A 21400-nucleotide genomic window follows, 5' to 3' on the forward strand; every position below is an offset into this window, starting at 1 on the left:
GCAAAACTTTTATCCAAGTCTAGGCATAAAAGTTCTTCCTCAATTATTTTGGCTACCCTCATACTATCAATACGTTTTGTTATCAACTATTTATGTATATAACGAGTATGCTATATGTATACTTCAGTAATTTATTAATTTATTTTGCGTTCACTGTGCTCGCGCTTCCCCGCGTTCACAAAATATTTAATTATAACTGTTTGCTTGACCACAAGAACGCCGCGTATTTTATCGATAGCCATTCGCATGCAAGCTCTCAGTTAGGTTGTGTATATTGGCCATTGTAGTAGTCACTTCACACCTATGCCGACGCTTCCTTCCGCCCTATCAAATAATAATACGCAAATGATTAAGCGTGGCCATTTTTAATTCATCATTTACCGCAATCGAAACAATGCGGGGGGTGCTATTAAAATCTTGTCTCCTGGGCATCGTAAATGTAAGCCGGGCGACTGCATGTGGTGTACTGGCGGACAGCAGGTGTGCATGCATGCAATTATAACCGGTGCGTGCACACACACCCACCCAAATACACGATTATGTGGCGAATCTGAAATTGAATATATGTATATGCAAACAAACGAGTAACGGTAAATTCAATATAAGCATTTGACGGTGAACGCTTAATCATTAATATCGATTAAGTGATATTGGAAATGATAGCCTTTTTGTTGCATGTGGTAACGATATGCTACACGGAGCAATAATTCCAATAACAACAGTTCCATTACCACATACATATGTACATACTTTATGTTGTATAGATATATGCGGTACATATTGGCGGTCATCAGGTGAAATTGTTTGATATTACGTTCCTTTCACTCATTATACTGTCAATATATTCGAAATTGAAATTATAATGATATTGATAATGGTATTGGTAATGGTATTGGTACTAGTATTGTTATTGGTATTGGTAATGGTAATGGTACTGGTAATGGTATTGATAATGGTAATGGTACTGGTAATGGTACCGGTAATGGTAGTGGTACTGGTAATGGTACCGGTAATGGTAGTGATAATGGTAATGGTACCGGTAATACATACTTATAATGGCTCTAAATGAAATTGTGTTACTATTAAAACTTTGTACTATTATACTTCGAAAAAAAGTATGTATATAAGATAATAACGACAATAGTAATTTTTGAAATAATATGTACAGCACTAGAAATCAATAATGACTAAAGCAATTAATTGTAATTAGTAATTTCGTAATTAATGAATGCATTACTAAGCTTGCTAGTTTTTACTTCCCAAATACACAATAGTTTATGCCTTTAACATAGCACTTCTCATTAAATTGCGTTTTTTATATCAACAACGTACAGAATATTTAGTTAAAAAGACCATTTGACGCATTAAGCTTGTAGAAAGTGCTTTGAAGATAATTTCAGGCGTGACAGCAACAAAATGGCGCAGCGTATTCCCCCTTGCATAATAAAAGGCTATAAATAATATTAAATTGCAATGTGCCATCGAATTCATATAATTTACCGCCTTTCTTGTTCCCGTTGATTTTGTTACTCTTTGTCGCCTATATCGATGACGTCGGTGACTATTAGTTATAATACTATTTTATTTCTTCTTTTTCACTTATTTTCACACGTTCATATTTTTTGTACTTTTTTGCACTTGCCTACAGTGGAAGGCAAGACACTTGAATAGCGCTCTAACATGATAAATTGCTTTGATGGCTGTGGGCAGAAAAGCAGCTTGAAAGCGGTATTAAATTCTAAAAGCAGGTCACCAGCAAGCACATAGTACGGATATTGCACATACACAATACGCATATACAATATGAAGTATGTACATACTCAAGTGTTGTGAACTGTGCTGCCATTTAGCGCCTTTATGGTTTAAGGCATTTCTGATGCATAGCACTTCGCTGTGAACTCAAAAATCGAGCAATGGAGGTAATGGGGGAAAATAACTGCAATAAAAGCTATTAAGCAAAAATAACTTGATATTCGACTGTGTGCGTAGAATTTTATTTTCCTCTTCGGAAATACTTTTATTAGAATTCCAAATGCTTTGAAATGTACTGAGCGGTTCAAACTATGGCATCAGGGGCTTCTAAAGCTGCCAGCAAATTTCTTTTAATAACTAAAGAGCGAAATTAAGGTAATATAGTAGTTCTAAGGTGTGTACTTGTTCAAAAACGAAATATATTTAAATTTTAATTTGTTTTCCGGCGTATCCATTCCACAGATTGAAATCGTTTTGAAAGAAGAAAAACTAAGGAGATTAATACAATTCTCCACACTTCGCCGAAAATTTTTAAATATTCATTACTCAATGTTACTAACCAGCTAGAGCATTTTAAATAGGCTACAAAGAAGTGCAGTCACCTTGAAGTAGAGGGAGCCATTTTCCAACGGCGTCTTATATAAGTACTTAAATAATCCAAGATAGCATTTGCTAAGCAATTCCTTTATGAGATTATATTCAAATTAAAAGTTCCTGAAGTTTTCTACCATCTTCCACTCGAAACTGGTCTGACAACAAACAACCATAAGCTTTCCTTACTCACTGAGTACTCACTCTATCAGAGGTCAGGTCTCTGGAAAAAAATAATGGTGAGCTAAATGCTTCTATACAGCGACTCAAAATCAATTCGTCTTCTTTATTTTCTTCATTCAAAAACTGTACTGTGCTCATTTAACAATTTTTACGAATTTCAAAATCTATCAATAGGCAGAAAATAAAATAAATTAATTAAAATTTTTGTTTGTGATTAAAATACTAGAATTGCCTACATTTTGTTTAATATTGCCGTGTAAGTTTCCCGTCAAAAATCGATTGTGCACAACCGAAGAGAACACCAATAAAAATGGCCGCTGCCGATTTTGATGCAATCCCAAGCGAAATGGTGGTGCCGTTGGAAATTCCCAGAATGCGTACAGTCAGCGAAGAGTTGGCATTTTGTCAATTGCTGTTTCATAATCGCAATTCGCGCAAAGTAATCGAACCGATTTATGAACGGAAGTTTACACGTGTGCCCGTGGAACCACAAAAGGTGCAGGAGCGGTGCCGTGAGCGACAGTGTCTGGAAAAGAAGATTAAGGCCAGGCGATCGCCTTCACTACCGCCAACACCCTTCACATATAAGGCAACGAAAAACTCACCACGTTCTGCCAATTTTTATCGAAAGTAATATGGGAAGGTTGTGCACATAAATACATACATATATATGATTAGTTGTTAAAATGGTGGCCACTCCGAATAAACTAAATTGTTTCAACGCTGATATATTTATTTGATTTTTCGCAGAAGGTTGTGATATCAATACTAAGCTGATATATTTCGCGAGACCGACTTGCCTAGAGTCGACTTCTCAACGGTAAGTTTCAAATTATCACAGGTAACCTTAGTTCGGTGCGGGCCAGCATTGAAAACTTTAGATATAGTCGGAAGACAGCTGATGTGTGATGCTTCGTAGAGTATGTTGATACTTTAGAAAGAGCGGTAAGTCTGGTTAGTTCTGAAGAAGCAAATTTTATCAATCTGTTATTGGTACGGTAGGATCTAAGCATGCTTAAGCGATTATGTAATGCGTGAGTTCTTAAAAACAACCAACTCTTAATGAATAAAAATAGAGCCATATAACGCCTGTAACCTCCGCTTGACAATTAGTGAGCTCTTACGGCTTCTCACGTATCATGTTAGCGGTTTCTGAGTTCTCTGTCCGTACAGTTATACCAGATTGGTTTCAAAATTCATAGATCGTTTTTTCACCTTCGACGGAGAGTAAAACAGCTCAATGACTTCAATCGTTTTAAAATTTTGTATTCATTAATGAGAAAAGCAGATTCATTTCGTCTTCACATTGCATGGTAACAGAATATGAAATTGAATAACTTCAAACGTAAGCTTTTGTTAAGCTAACGTAGCTGGCACTAAGCTATCACATTTACCTCATGACACCCTGATACCGTTGAGACGCTACGAATGTATGCAGGTGTTTAAACAAGATCAATGGAGGTGCGTGTTCATAATTCGTGTTTTTGTTATTACTGCAGTTACATTACTGTATGCAGGCGCATAACAAGATGTTGCTGCAATTAGAGCACCGCTTGAGCCTTGTTGGGCATGCATGAGTTGCGGTTTCGGAAACATAACCACTAATACAGGTACTTATGCAAGCATGTACCATAATTATCACGTGAATTAATGAACGAAATACTATGTTTGTAGGTTTATTGATCAATTTGAGTAAAAATAGGACTTTGGCGACCATTCTGACAAATTCAAGTTCTCCATATCTGCCTAGCAGAAAAATTCTTGAGACACCGAATTTGGAAAATATACTCGTTGTTTCATTTCTGCGCAAAGTTCGACTCAAATAATTAACAAAAAAGCACAAATTTCGAAACGCTAAAAAATAATGATCTGATAAAGTTCATAAATTAATTCATAAACAATACATTGTGCTTGATCAATTCTATAAAATGTTTTCTGTTTCTGTAGACTGGAGCAAAATGCAATTAATTCTATTCTATGAATATCCAATACTAAAAAAAATTTTACCGCCTTTTAATGATCTCCTCTACAGGAACATGCACATATCTTTGCCTCAGTACGTAGTTAACGCTTTGTCTTCATCAAACGATTGCGCCGTTTCCGATTCACTGAAGCCATAAAATGGAATAATGCTGTGAATATCCTTTGACAGTCACGAAGTATTCTTGTATTTTAACACCTGCACATTCACGCGTTAATGCCTCACATTTCACCGTTATATATGAGCACATCAAATCAAATCGACGCAGTTTCGATTTTATGTTTATATAATTCTTTCATCTCACGAAGATATTTTAAGAAAATGCTTTCGATTTATTATTTGTATCTCAGATTCCAGATAAAAAACTACATAATCCATTGAAGTTCATTTCCGAATGAAATGAATTCAATTTCATATGCCAAAAGAAACTTATTTGTTTTTTATTTTATATTTTTAGCCATCAATGCGAAGCAAGTAATATGTATTACGGGCATTATACCATTTATTGGCGGCTGAATATTCCATGGAATGTCTGGTATTAGTTTTCAAATTGTGCTCCCTGTTGTTGCTATAGTTGTTTGCATGTTTGATTGCTGGCTGCGTTGCGACACGTGCTGATTGTCAAAGCCACCGCTATTACCTGGTTTTCCTTACCGTCATTCGCTTCCTATGCTCATATGTTCACGGGGTCGTTGTCTGTCGGCAACAACAAACATTTTAAATCCATCAAAAGCGCGAATTTGTATGCCTCACAGTACTTCAACATACACCTACTTGGAATGCCTGGAAGGAGTTCGCTGTGAGAGCATACATTAGCCGCAGTACGGTTTGAAAAAGTTTCGGGTAGGTTGAAGCAGAAGAAAGGAAGCATCAACTTCGAGCAATGCCGGCGCATAAAATGGGTTCAAGAGAATATATAGAGTGTGTAGAGTCCACACTTTCAACCAATAATTTTTATATTGGACTATGCATTCTTGTATTCTTATTTATTTGAAACAGTTATTTTATTAAGATTTCGATAAACCTATGGTTGAGTCACCAGAGTTGATAATCGCTGTGTTCCGAATAGTGAGATTAGAGAAAAAGGGAAATCGTCATAATTGGTTTTTATAAATAAAGTGGGCCGCTTTGTGTCATATTTGGCATAACTTGAACACACTGGCTATAAGATATTCCGCTTTATTCAATACCGAGCCGTTCTACTTTCTTTAGCCTTAGAGAATCCTGAGGAACAACTTATAACGGTAAAAAACACAAAGTATGCATCAATGCAGGTAACAGAAGTTGCTAACTGTCAAATAAAAAAAAAAACAAAAATAAATAAGTAAATGAAAGCACAAATAACTGTAAGTCATTATGTTGCCAGAGTATGATGTTGCAATGGAAAATATCTCCTCACATAATAACAGCAGCCTCAACCCTAGCAACAACAACGCCAAAACTGTGGTAAAAGCATTACCAACAGATTGTAACAAATTTGAGCGACGACTTGTAGAAAATCCTTGCTTAAGGATACCTTAGCAAAACGAATGTCATACCAATCAGCTTCCGCTGCGCTCTTTTAACTACTTGCAACAAATATTGTCGAAAGTGAGCCATAATTTGCATATGTATACCCTAAAATTTCTGCTGTACATACAAAGATATGCAAATGTGTGCGGATGTGCTTCAAATGAAAGCCCCCATATGTGTGCTTTTAAGTTTTCGCTACGCTCGCTGTTGCGTCTGTTTGCGCAGCTGTTTAACTTGCTGCCGCATTTTGCGAACGCTTCAATACAGTTGCATTTGCAAGCAATTATCGTCAAGCAACAGTAGCACAGCAGCTGAGCTTAAACATTTGCCTTCCACTGCCACATTTCGATTCAGCTCCTTCTATGTGTGTTGTATGAATGTTTATGTTTGCCAGGAATTTAATGCCCGGTGGCGCGTTGCCTGAGGCAAATGCTCAGCTATGTTTGTGGCATAAGAACTTTAAACTATTTTTCAACTTCATACATGCTCTTCTACAAACTTCAAACTAGTTTCAGCACTTTAATCAGATACTTGAATGCTTTCATAATACTTTCTTAAGTGGCGTATGGGTGACGATGGGGATTTACTAAGCTAATGGAAGTGTTAACTTATATTGGCATAACGGTTGTTAATGGTCGTATGTATACATACATATATATTTGTATGGGTATATACAAGGATATATCTACACTCTTATAAATAATTATAGTATAAGCCATTATATCTATTGGTAAGCATCTTAGGCCCACCCCCGGCCACATAAAACTTTAACTTATTATATTTGCATATCCATGAGCGGAAGTTGTGATTTTGTGCCTGGTAAAATTTTGAAATATTGCGACGTCGCATCCTTCTGCTGAGAATTTTCTGCCATCAGTTTCAATAAACACCTTGACGTGTCAACTAATATATACAATATATGTATATATTACCCATGAGAATGGTTGCCTCTAGGAAAGTCTTTTCCATTAAGGAATATGCAATACATTCCTTGCACGTGTTCACTTCTCGATTACTCTTGATAAAATTTTTTTTTCGAATATATCAGCTACTCACCCAATCGTTCTCTTCGCCCTCATTTATTAAGACAAGTATCTTATAACCGTTTATTTCATTCGGCGGTCAGAGAAACCTAGCACTAAATATTCATCTGAATTCGCAATCGTTCTGTATTCCGAGATGGACGTGATCTTCAAGCTTATGACATTTAATAATGACAAATCTGTCAAGATGATTGACAGCTCACAAAGTTAGCTCCGAAGATAGCTGTTCCTCTCGCTTTCCACCATATTTGCATTTTACGTTTGGTTCCTGCTTCCAACAGGGAAGGATAGCACAAGATAGCAACCTACCCTATATAAAGCCCAGTTTATTATCGTGGCTCTATGTAATTTTACTCATCAGTCGGGTCTACGATTTCAAGGAGCCCTAAGCGCCAACCCCTAACAGGACTACTCTCAAAACAAGAGCTCTTATGATCTGAAATTAGTGTTTATTTATGGTAGCTGAGTTTAATAAAAGACCTAGATAGTACAAATTGTGCTTCATTTCTAACAATGAAAGTTAGAATTTCTTACAGGGCATGAGTCACCTGAATCCGAAGTGCTGATTTAAAGTATTTGTATGTGTGTGTATGCGCGTCTGGGATGCCTTACCAGTCTATTCGATGGCTCCAAATGGCTGTATCGAAGCTGAGTGCATTTTCGTGCTTCCTAATCACCTAAAATGATTGATATTATTTCCATCTATTACTCAAAATGGTTGAAGTGTAAAATCATTATTGCGTCAATATAATAAATTAATGCAAATAAATTTAGATTTGTTGAGTCATCAACGCTTGCATTTTAGATACGCGCTTATATAGAACAAGAAAAACAAACGGTTTCAAAATAACGAGAGGTATTTGATGATGACTGAATGAGTTTCATTTATTAATTGATTCACATCATTCAAATTAAGCAAGTGACGTCATTGTGGTTTTCTCGAACGTGACGCAATATTTTAGATTGGAATATAAGTGGGTATAAAAGGGAGTAGATCTTCGTAATATGGTATATTAATTAATTTGGAACATGTAATAAGAGCTGTAGTTGCAGTGGGAACCGATAGAGTGATAGAAAGGGCTTAAAGGGATTTTTAAGTGAATGCAAAGATAAAAGTAGTTCTACTTTAGGAAGAACCTTGATTATCGGTCTTTGCGGATATAGAAAAAGACTTAAAAATATCGTTTTACAAGCTTCGGTTTCACGGTCTTCACAATGTATGTATGGACTCCAGTTGGGTCCAATAGCTGTCGGAATAAAACCAAAAATAAGAGCTACCACCGGTTCAGTAATACTTTATAAATGGTACTGTAGAACTAGGGATTGGTGGATGGATTATGTTCTGTAAACCATCTGCAATATATTTACTACCTAGTCGACTATCTAATGCTGCTTTCCTATAAAGTGTAAAGGGCTGAGATAAACTATAAAATATAACATAAGAAAGATGACCTGTCTAAATTAAAATTTCTTCGGGCGAAGAATATATAGTTATCCCTCAAGTATTTCTGCAGCATAACCAAACGAACAAATATGAACAATTTAGAACAAGATATAACATTTGGGATCACAACGAAATGAGATGCTCTGCTTTCATCTCGAAATGGTCAGCGAAATATTTCATGATATCCTGCATCGGATATACCCAAATTTATTACTTAATCGTGAATTACTATCTAGAATTAAAATTTTCGTAATACATTCTGACAAAATATTTGTTTTTATTCGCTTTTATATCTAAAAATTACAAACACTAGAAAAGTTTTTCTAATAAATGAAAAAAATCTAAATTATAAAATAAAACGGCTAATTGAAGTCAGGTGTAAAAACAAATAATAACAAAAGTTTAAATTGACATTGTTTACTTCTGAGATGAATAAATATTAAACAAACATGTCAAAGTACTTGTCGCATTATTGCCACGAAGCTAACGAGCGCAAGCAGGGATGCAATTGAGCGTGCTAAATATGAATATATTTTCTAACTTGGGTAAAATAGATTCTTCAGCTAGCTTTTGGCTTAATAGAGGTTGGTTTTGTCTACTTTCTTTTTATTATTTCGAAGTTTTTTTGTTGTATTCGTCATTATAACGTCGCTAGGCTTTAGCAGCTCTTAAAGGAGAAGGTAAAACTTTTTGATTTTTGTGCCTTTTTTACAGCGCTGATGGGGAACAAATTTACAAAAGCAAAATTCAATGAAGTGACGCTTGAAAATGACATATAGTTGTATTTCAATATGTTTCGCGAAAGCGGTGCTTTCAGTGATTTAACGGTTAGTGCTCTTACGAAGGCATAAAGCTGAGTTTTTCGTTGCCATGTTATCACCTGTATTACTCCCGAAAGCTGCGATTTCAGAAGTTCTGAAACTGTAAGTCTCGAAACACCTTGTCACCTCATTCGTATTCTCATGTGTGTAAAAGCAGCCTGCCAATAGCGGTTTTCGAGCACTGAAGATCACGTTAGTACCACTTTAATGAAGCAGTCGCATACTCTCGCGCATGAATTCAACTCGATATCTTTGTTGTTGCAACAAACATAATGTTCTTTATGACAGGAGCGACGAATAAATGTATATACCATACATATGTATATCTGAAACTATTCATATTTATAAGAAAACTTAAATAGAATTTGATAACGTTGTTGCAAAAATACTTATTCCAGCCCTTTTGTTTTACCCCAAGTGGAAGATTGAGGAAAGTTTAGCAACAAAATCTGCATTGAATTATGAGCTTACACTGCAAATGTGTTGCTGTGACGAGCTAAATAAAATAAGCAACAGGAAAAGTTTTGTCCAGTGTCAGAGCTAACGAATAATCAACGTACTGAGGAGTCTATAAGTATGTATACATATACATATGTACGTACACGTGAAGTGAGTTTTGGAACATTTAATAAAGTTACTTAGATTTTCACTGTGATTATCTAAAATATAATTTTGCAATTAAATTTGAGCCTTGATGAAAATGTGTAGACACCCCACTTTTACTGCTTATAGCTCATGTTTCCAACATTCGGTCCGAGATAACTTTAAGAGTTAGAAATATTCGTGTTTCTGAAATATTCAGCAAACTATGTTAGCAATGAACACTGCTAATAGATACCAACTCAAGTATTTAAAACTTGTTTTGGGATTATAGTAAGCATTTTCTGCCTTCAAAAGCTACAAAATATGAAATTTCATCAATAAGAGTCAAAATATGTTTAATTACTCCCATTTCACAATTTATGAATTAAAACTTTAATTCATTGAAAAATGAAGAAATGGCAATTGCAGCATTTTCAAAATAGCGATTATGTGTTGCTTGCACTATTACATAATAACAAAATGTTGGTTTTTGTTTAAGAGCTGAGCTAAAAATGCGCCCAATCGGTGGAAAATTTAATAATATAATTCTGATGGCGCTATTAGCTAACGCCAATAACAGATAAAACGCTCGCAAAAACAGCCACAACAATATTACATATACATTTTGCAATTAAGAGCTTAATGACGGCAAATGCATTTTTCCGAGTTAAAAAAATATAAACGAGCCAAATAAAGTATAAACAATTAAATGAAAATCGTTACATCAAAGTCTGTGTTGGAATTTACGCATCAATTTAAATTACTTTGGGACAACGGATTTACGTGCCAATAAATGCGCGTCAAATGTATTTTTTTTTTTAATAAACAGAAGTTTTTATGCGCTCACACATACACAGAAGCAAACAGATTAATGCAAATACGGCGAGAATGCACTAAAAACTAGCTGTGAGTAATTGGCAATTTCGTGGAATTCATTGCAAAGTGATGTGAAACAAGAAACCGATTTGACAGCTAAATAAAAACTGCAATTTAAAACAATTATGTAAGTAACTATTAAACTATTTAAACTTAAGAACTTGAAAAGTTATTTTGCAGGATGTGCAGGATAGATTTAAATTAGAGCGCGGTGTTTCGAAAGGGAAGTAAGTGAAGTAAGCTGACCGCAAGAAATGGCACTTAAGCCGCCTATTATGCGAGGGAGCATTTAGCGAAGCTGCCATTGAAGTAGTTGTTGTTATTATAGAAGCAGAAACTATTCCCTATGTTACGCTATGTAGACCTGTCTGTCTCAGTTGAGAAAGTAAGATAAAATTTCAGAGCTTAGCGCCCAAATAATATAATTATTGCTGCTTACTGAGTGTTTCTGGCAGTAAGTTCGATATGAAAATATTTACATTGTTTTCTATCGACGGTATATCGATTGTTCACTGCATTATAGGAAACTGAGAGACTTACCAGCGACTGCTTGTCATTCACAATTGGTTTGTAAGGAAAGTCTTCGAAGCCATCAGCGACGATGGACTGAATTTTAATGTAGCCCCGTCGGTATTATGATATTAAACTTTGAGAAAAAGCCTTCATACAAGAGCTAATAAACCATTCGTCATTCACTCTCCATGGGTACTCTAACCGACCAGAATTTCGTTCATGAGCATACTCAAATCGCACTTTATAATACATACATATATGTATTTATAAGTGCTAAATATCTTACAAATTGCTACTCTCTGGTGTACACTGTCGCCGAAATTGGCAGCTGTTGAAAACTGATGGACGTTTAATTCGAGCAAATAATATGAAGAAATTTGCGCTTATGTGAAGCAAGTGACCATAAAATAGGTCAGAAATATGAACTCTTGCTGTTGATGCTCAACAAACATTTTCACTCAGGGATTTCTTTAATGTAAAGAGTAAGTTTTATTCGATTTTCCAAATACCAATGTTCGGGTGTTCGATGTTATTAACATTTAAAGTTTGATCTCAAAAGTAAAGAGCTAAGTCGTGGCTATAGTTGTTCAAATGACAGATTCTTCGTTGAGTACCATAAGCAGGACTAAAATTTAAACGCTGGGGAGTTGTACGACTTGAACATCCCTAAGGCTTTAAATAAATTGATTTGATAAATTTTCTTTGCGAAAAAGATAGCGGAAGAGAATTGAAAATATGCTCATTTAAGATTTGTGCGTACCACCCTAATGATTATGCACTTTCATAATTATGTCGAAAGTTTTGGAATTCTAATTTACCAACTATAAAATTCATAAAATAAAATAAATATTAATTTTATGGGATTTGTAGTGTTCGTCCACTTGTGTACTACTTTTCGTGATGGCCACAAGACAAAGCAACAGGAATTGGACGAAATACTTGTTGTTGTTTGATACATACTTGTATATACATATATATACAGTTACACATTGTAAACACCAACAGTTCTAACAGGTAAGATAGTAGAAAGCCGGCACTCCAACCACTGGAGAATTGTTTAAAGCAACGATAGATAATTTTGCTTGTATTCTCAGCAACTTGTTTCCAATTTCTATGCTACAAAACTCGTGTCTGCTAGTGTGTGTGTGTATTGCGTAATGGTTTGCCTGCATATCGCCGTGTCACCTTAAAATAACTGACACATTTGCGTTTGAAAGTACAGCTACACCTTTTAGCTGAACATCACGTCCGTTGCACGACATGCTGTCCTGCCAGTCGAATCTACGTAAAATCAGGTCAAACAAGACACGGGCGCCGACACTTGTAAATGTCATCAAATTTCTTGACACTCAAGCGCAAACATTTTCATGTCAAATTTCTGCTTGTTAATTTTGTTGTTGTGTATTATGGGCATTGCCATTTTCTTAATGTCATCGGCATTAAAACAACACAACCAACAATTGTGCGCCATAGCCATTGAGCTGCAAAGGCTTTAAAGTCTCTCAACGTGTACTTTATTTCCGTGACCGAGCAGAGTTTACGGTGTTGCTTATAACTGTACTTAATATTAAACCTGTGGGATTTGATGACAGTTTCTTGTTTACGCAATAACACTTGGTTTCACCAAAAAAATTATGGAATTACTATTTTCATGGTAAAATGAAATTTTCTTGCTGGGGTGGGGAGAACTCGTAATAATGAAAGAGAAGCTACATTTACTTTAGAGAAGGCCTTGCGTCATATATATTGGTGAAGAGTAGAGACTTTTAAGTGTACACAATTCTTTAAGGTGATTCTCTGCACAGTTTACTGTTGTCCTTATCAAACAAGAGCTGACGTCATAGCGGATAAAATGCAATTTGTGATGACTAAGTCGCTGAGTGTGTAAAAGGACGTACATTTTTGATTATTTGTGGCGTGAGAGAATATGCATCGAGCAACATATTGAAAAAGAACGGATGAGTGGGGATATCTAATATCTGTTCAAAAAGAGACACAATCGTATCAAACCTAAGCTCAGTTAATAACAGGTAATCGTGAGAATATCAAGGTGACACTGATATACTTCAAAAATTCTTGAAGGGATGAGAGTAAAGTTCAACAAAATTGATGGAGGAAACAAAGGTTGTAGTTTGGAGATAGGCGTATACCCAATAATATCTGTAGTTTAATTATTGAAAAAGAAACTGATTTATCATAAGAAAATTCCACAAACAATCACTCAAATGTAGAGTAAGGACCTCAATATTCGATATTATTGAAATAAAGCAGTTGTAAATTCAAATAGATTCGGCATAAATGCCTCTAAATATACATATGTATGTCTATCGGTTGAAACCTAGTTGTAATACATACTATATAGTTCAAAGTAATGTCAAGGGTATATTCTAGTTTAGAGGCACAAATTTTGCAATAAATAAATATAAAGAAAATAAATATTTGGAATGTACACAAAATTAATTAAAAAGGGGCTAAGTTCCAAGCAATTATATATAGAGGACCCGTTCGGGTTTTACTGTGACTGATACACAAATGGTCCTACCATATATAAGATTTCTGGTCAGCCCTTATCTTTAAAAGATTCGTATACAAATTTGGCAACTGAAGAAAAGATATGAGCGAAATGAGCACCGAGGACAATGAAGGCAGTGGATGCTCTAAAGAGGCGAAAGTTTTGTGCAAAGTGGGTGCCTCGCAAGTTCATAATCTAACATAGCTCTTTAGTCATAATAAAACTGAATTTTTGTGTCGGTATTTGACTATAGAAACATGGCTCCATCATTTCATACTGGAGTCCAAGACAGTCAGCCTAGTGGACTGCACATTAGGAACCAGTCCTCAAGCGTGGAAAGATGAAAAAGTTGGCTGGCAAGGTTATGGCATCAGTCTTTTGGGATGCATGTAATATAATATTAATCGACTGATTACAGAGCCAGTAATGTACCATTGCACTACGTATTTGGTTCCAGTTTGATTCTACTATTCCCAATATTCTGCAAGTACAGATATTATTTTTGAAGAGGATCAGTTTGAAATTGTACACATATACATACTTCATCGTTTCCGTCTAAATTTTCTTCTGCTCTGTGCAATGCTTCGAATAATAGACCTTTTTATTAACATTGCAGTTATTTTGTTTTTTTTTTTTTATTGGTTTGTTTTGAACCCCTTTGCGTCCCTCGTCCATAATCTAGCAAAATAGCCAAAATGCCTTGATGACGGAAATGTTAATGCTATTTTTGGTTTTTTGGTAGTATTTATGAGTTATTAATAAATATAATATATGTAGATAGATAAAATGTGTCCTCTGCCCCTTGGTTCAAAGTTACCTCTCCATCAAAGTTTAGCCAAATCGGTTCAGCCGTTGTTGAGCTATAAATTGTGTAACTAACACGACTTTTTTTTATATATGTATATATGTAAATATACTATATATATATATATAGCATTGATTGAAAGTCGCTATCTCAAGAAGCTACAGTAAAATGGCGGTAACTGAAAAATAAAGTAATTGTTTTCACTGATTTTTTGACTTCACAATTTTTGCTTGCTTCATGAGATAGGGAGATATATGTATAAAGAATATTCATGCTATATTTCAAGTAATTTGGCTGATTTGAACGAGTTTGGCGACCGCATCAAAAAAGGTTGTTTGGAGAAAGATGCATTATATGTTTCGCCCACAGCTCAAACCGGTTCAGTTGCCACGAATCTGAGACAACTGTAACTTCGGAAATACATCATTCCGATTTTGATAAATCCTATTAGGGAGATATTTTTGAATATCTAGGCTATGGAATAATAAAAAATACAATTTTTGTATTTTTTTTTTTCAAAAACCATACTATAGAAGTATACATATATGTATAAATATATATAGTATATCGATCCAAAAACACATTTCGCTGAAGCAGTTCACATGAGAATGTTCGAAAAATAGAAAAAAAGAGTTGGTGTTAAATATTCAAAAAGAGTCTTGCTGTTTTTATACTCTCGCAACAAAGTTGCTAAGGAGAGTATTATAGTTTTTTTTTGTGTTTGAGATAGTCTGCATGAGAATATATCGTTGTTTCGTACACTAAAGAACAAGGAAATTTAATTGTTGACCCTTTAATATTTCCAAAATATTATTGAAAAAATGCAATAAATTATTCTTTTTATTCTTTTCACAAATTAAAGTAAAATTTGTTAAGTTTATCAAATTGAAGGTCTTAACAGAAGTTAAGTTTGCCTCTTTCATATACTGCAGTTAAGTATTCTGGCAAATTTATTTATTTTATTTAGTTCTCAAATTATTGATATCTGTTTTTAAAGGTTTTCGGCAGCGAAAGAAGTATTCTTCGCCATAATTAATTGCATATACTAAATAAAAAAAGATATTCAATAATTTACATGAGAAGCTTCACCATATATGTATATACACATTCATAATTGCATTATGCCGTTATAAATTATATTAATTTATGAGTAATGCAACTGTGTTAACGTGCTTTATTCGGACTTCCACGCTTTGTACTTATTGTACTTTATGAATTTATAAATAATATAATGTTGTAATTTAAAATTTAACTTAACTGTACAAAATTAATTTAATGGCTTTGCGAGGCAAAACACACTAACCCACACATACATACGTTTGCGAATATAAACTAGCTTTATGGCAATTTTTCGCTTAAGGGGGTACTCTCATGTGAACGCATACATTTTACCACTTTTTAGGAACATTTTTTTATGCGACAACAAAATTCAATCATTTTATTTTTTAATATATTTTTATTTGTATTTTGAAATGTACAAAAAAATTGTATTTTTCGTTTTTTACATTTTTAATATATATTTTTTTAAATCAAAATAGTCCCCAACAAAAAAAGTAGTTCACTGGTCATGGTGATAGCGGCTGTTCATGTTGTCCGAAATAAAAAAAAATCGAAAGGATTATTATTCAGTAGTTCTGCGGCTATCGTCCCTACCAAATATAATCAATTTCATAAAACAAAAAAATGTTGAACTTCAAAAAAAATTCACGAAAATCTTGTTTTTTTTCGTTAAAAATCGTTTAAAAAAATATGAAAATATTTTCGAAAATAAACAATTCTGGTAGAGACGATAACTATAAATGAGTAGAAGAACATATGTAAATTTTAAAGAAATAGGTTGAATACTTTTTTTTAGGACCATGACAGTTTCAGAAAATGATGATTCGAGAAAAATGCGTTTAGAAACGTAGCAGCTGCAGACTTGTCATGGTGCTTGGTAGACAGTCGCTTACGACATGTCGGCGACTATGAGCTGTGGCTTATCAAATACTATGAATTTCGGTCTGAAATTTTCACAGCATGTTTTCAATAGGTTTTACTGTCAAAATGTAAAAAAAATCGATTTTCGAAGGGATTACATGAGAATACCCCCTTAACGAAGTGGCGCTTTATAATTTGTTTTTGCGAGGTGTGGGGGGCAGATGCGTGTTTGGGTTGTATGTGTGTGCGCGCGTTATATAATTGGCTGCATATTTATTACGCATGCACTCCAACAAGCAACAAATTTAACTAAAATTCAAGCATAACTGTTATTGCATTAACTCTTCATTTTCATAAATACAATGTTGCCGTATTTTTATTAAATATTTTTTACGCATATGAAATGCTTTTGCATTTGTCTTTAATATGTACACACCAAGTATATATAGCTATCTACGTTACTACTGGCTGCAACACTTTAATTAATATTTTTTGCCAGCAGCTAGCTTTGCAATATGATTTAAAATGTATAGAAATAAGCACAGTTAAATTTTAAGCACGTTAAGTAAATTATAAAAACATTTTTATGTAATTTTACATTTAAATAATTTTGAATTTTTTTGCCCACTTTGTTTCCTTGAGCACGATATTCTTGTTTTTATTTTCATCTTTGCATAATTAATCATTCGGAAAAATAACCGGAAGTGCAGAAGGTCAGTTTGACTGCTTGACACAAACAACGGCAGCTGAATAGCAAACCATTCAGCGAATTACAGCCGCTGCAGGCAGCGTTTGGTCGGACGCTTTGTTGCTTCGTAACTCCCCCAACCAGTTGGCTTGAGTTTGGCATTGCAACAAGGCCGCAATGTAATCGCATTAAACAGAAAAACGTAAAAACAATAACAACAATGTACTGCAATCAAATGGTCTGGAAAATTTACATAAGTGGCTTTCATTAACGCGCTGCCGCCGCATTACTGCCACTCACTCACTGCTTTCATTCATTTATTATGTCACTCAGTCATTCCTACAGTTATTCAGTTCAGTTCAGTTGCTGTTGCTGTTGTAATGCTGAATCATGTTGAAATCGCATTCACTTCAGTTCATACAAATTGTAGTGAGTTAATGAAAACAATGTCAAGTCGCAAATATTATTCACTTGAATTGTGTTGGTCACTCATACGCAGTGGGGTTCATATGTTGTTAACCGCTTGCACGCTTGTATTTGCATACACGTAATTTTTATGTTTCTGTTTATATTTCTGTCAATTGTTGGCACAACTAAGATGCATAATATATTTAATAACAATTTTATATTTAGTTAACTGAAAGCGCCAAGCAAAGGCGTAAGGCAAGTGCTCATATACTAAATTCGATTCGATATTTCTCAAATTCACTTTATAAAATTACGTTTATTGTAGTTTTCACATTTGATATAATTTTTATCTTTCTTTGTATTAAATTGAAACTTGTGTTAATTCTTTTTAAAAATTTCTGTTGACACTTTTATTTTATTATTTAATTTCAAGTCCTTTGCTAGTGCCAATTAATATCTTAAATTTCTCTGCTCGCTTTTATTTTCTTTTTGTTTTCGCATAATTTCTTAAATCAATGACTCCCTGTTGCTTTGCTGTTGTGCCCAAATAAGACCTCTTACTGATAAGAACGAAACTGCAGAAGCGATAATTGCACATTATGACAGCGAAATGACAATAAAAGTAATCATAACGATTAACATTACTATTAACGGTCATGTTCGACATTTCTGAACGTGCAAACAGACCTGCCGGAAATTGGTTAGAATTTAAGATTTAGCATCAAAACTCATCAATGTAACTTAATATATAAAGCAGCTCATCTTTTTTCCTTGTTTTTGCAAGAAAAATACCCTAAAGTCAAACGAGTTTCGAGAGTATCTCAAACGACTTTCATTTTTTTACGTTTTGCTTATGATCGACCATCCCGTAGTGTCTGATAATGTGAATTTGAGTCTAAAAATAAAATAATCATGAATCACCATAAATGTGCCTGGAAATATGTAATTTGAACCATTTCCGCGATAGTCGTCTATACGTAACAGTTCTGGATTCTGAGCCGGCTAAGTACTATCACCTCAGCAGCATTCTCCAAAGAAATGCGAAGAATATTCACGGCAACAAGCACCACAATATTCGTTTGAGAGCAGTCATGCCTCTGCGGTACGCGATATTTACGATAATAATTAATCGAGCAAACATATGCTTGCCTCTTTTACATACATAGCAACTCATTTAATGAAAAAGAAAGAAAGGCGAAAAAAGAACAATTTTTTATCGAACTTCAAGTGCAACCCCTATGTGATCCAATCAGCAGTTGGGCAACAATCAGCGCACAACAGCCAAGCGGTAGCAATAATAAGAACAACACTGTCATTGATATATCTGAAATAAAAAAACAACAAAAAATAATATTGCAAATGTGACGGAAGTGTAATGACATCCTGCTTCGTATGTAGGTATATGTAGACACACAAACACTCACACACACATGACTACTCATACATTTGGCCATTTAATAACCAAACAATTTCGCTGTGCCTGCAACGTCTGCCAGTGATAGCGCTGCATTTATTTTATTCTTTATTGCAACGGATGTTGATGCGGTTCGCGTATGAAACGGATGCGCGACTGTAATCTATACATTTTTGTCAGAGTTATTGGAACGACGCGTGGCAGAAAACTGCAAACTTGTGAATAAGCGATACAAAAGTACAGTCACAAAACAAAAAAAAAAAACAACAGCAGCAGAGAACAAAGTTAAAAAAGCAATTGCAACTCAATTACTATGCAATGCGGCAATGGGATGGCAATAAAAAATTGTTTAACTGTGGCAAGAAATGAAATGTGGCTGTGTTGCAAGTTGCTGAGATTGCTACTTTTAATGCAATTGTTGAAAGTATCCCATTGCATATGCATCTACACGTATGTAGAGCGGTATGTGGCGCGCAAACAATAGCAATTGTGGTGGCAAACGATAATCCAAACTGTTGCTGAATGAAATGAAACTTCAGTGAAATGCATTGCCAATGGTAATAAAATATATTGCAACATTGTATTGGTGATTCGCTGCCACATGTGCTGTAATATGGAGTTTCACCAATGTTGCAACGTAGTTACATAAGTTTAAGTACATACTTCTTCTTATACACGTATACATATGTATCTATGTATAACGACTTGCAAAGGGTACAGTGGGACCGCTTTGGTAAAAAAAACCGACTTTAATGTAAATATTTTTGTTGATTTATTACATTTTAGTCTAAGAATAAGCTTTTTAAGAGGTACTGTTGAGAATCTGTACTTTTGATGTTCGAATACACACCATAAAATTGACAAAGTACGAAGCAGCCGAAGTGAAAAAATCTTGTAAAAGAATTAAATATGAATGGATGCATTTGGTTTTTAGAAATTTTGTCTATTCTTTTAAAATATCCTAAAAAATGGGTTAAATACTATTTAGGATCCCGCCGGTTCAATCTGTGCTGAAAATTATCGTTTAATATGCACTTCCTAATTTTTACTTCCTTTTAAAAAAAATATCTCACTTTGTAGCGATGCAGCAACTTGAGGAGAAAAACGATCGATGTGCGGTGGAACACTTATGTCTGTGATAAGCTATGAAGCTGAATTTTTGAATCTTCAATGATATTTTTGTCTACGAAATGTATGTTGGAGTCTTGAATTGGATGTCGTTCCGAAATCAGACTCAGCTTTGCAGAAGGAATAAGAACTCACCTTATATTTTGTATGATATATTTGTAAGCATCTCATATTTAAAAGGAAATCCTGAACCGCTGATGAATCCACACGATGAGTAACAACTGTCATTTCGTTATAAAATTGGACCGGAAATCGAACCAACAAATTAATATGTAAGTCGTGATCACGCAGAGCAATTAAGCGCCTACATACAAGTCTTTGACACTCGAATGTTTCACCAAGTCTTACGCTAGAATATTTAGTTCATCGTGTGCCCATAGTTTTTGCCGTCAATTTCAACGAAAGCATTTATTAAATTTTTTCGGTTAAATCAATGTCACCATGCACTGTTTTCTACCCATACGAACCTTTCAACCTCCAATCAATAGCTTTATGCAAGCATTTGTGGCGGCTTTTAGTTACTGGTTGCCAACGGCCAGTATTACCCATGAACGGATCTCCAAACGAATTGGTGTGGCTGCGGAGTCGGGACATGAACAGTCGTTATATTGCAACTGCAAGCGGTAAAAATATCATAGTTTCCAGGAACAAACGAATATGCAAATCGCTGGGCTGCTGGCACTGACAGAAGCGTTGACGCTGCAACTGGCCGCCGGCAACTGCCATTGGTCATCGGCATGGGCATCAGCAACAGCATCAGCACGGATGCTTTTAATAGTGCAATCGATGCTCAATGTAATGCAACACATATCCACTTTCATATATGTATGTGCATGTGTGCGTGTATGTGTATGACTATGAATATATGTATTTTTTTAAAGCGACTGTTGGCACAGCAATCAACCACACTTGCCGCACGACGGGAACGAAAGCAACAAATTTTACTTGATAAATCATATGTAAGCATTTGCAAATATATAATATACATATATCCATATAGTAGGGTTGTTCTAAAAAATATAAATTTAATTTTAATCTTTCTTATTTTATTACTTCAGTTAGAAATGTTGGAGCTGTTGGGAGGAGGTATAAAAAGCTTTAGGAATTCAAATAATTATTTTATTCCGCTGCAAGCTGCGTTAGCTTCTTTCTATGGGTGCAAAAACACTAATCTAACACAATCGATTTTTAAGTTAAGTGATTCAGTTGATTAAAAAGGCCTAAACA

General features: G+C 34.7%; 1 protein-coding gene across 1 annotated transcript; it reads right to left on the bottom strand.

The window, feature by feature from the left end:
• Positions 1-209: 209 nt before the first annotated feature.
• Positions 210-20960, bottom strand: LOC120779816. Its single transcript, XM_040112192.1, has 3 exons — positions 20641-20960; positions 382-550; positions 210-324 (listed from the first exon to the last, which is right to left on the bottom strand). The coding sequence occupies exons 1-3, from the start codon at positions 20765-20767 to the stop codon at positions 291-293; spliced, it is 330 nt and encodes a 109-aa protein (XP_039968126.1). The 5' UTR covers positions 20768-20960; the 3' UTR covers positions 210-290.
• Positions 20961-21400: the final 440 nt, after the last annotated feature.

Source organism: Bactrocera tryoni, chromosome 1 (genome assembly GCF_016617805.1).
Source record: "Bactrocera tryoni isolate S06 chromosome 1, CSIRO_BtryS06_freeze2, whole genome shotgun sequence".
NCBI classification, from domain to species: Eukaryota; Metazoa; Arthropoda; class Insecta; order Diptera; family Tephritidae; genus Bactrocera; species Bactrocera tryoni.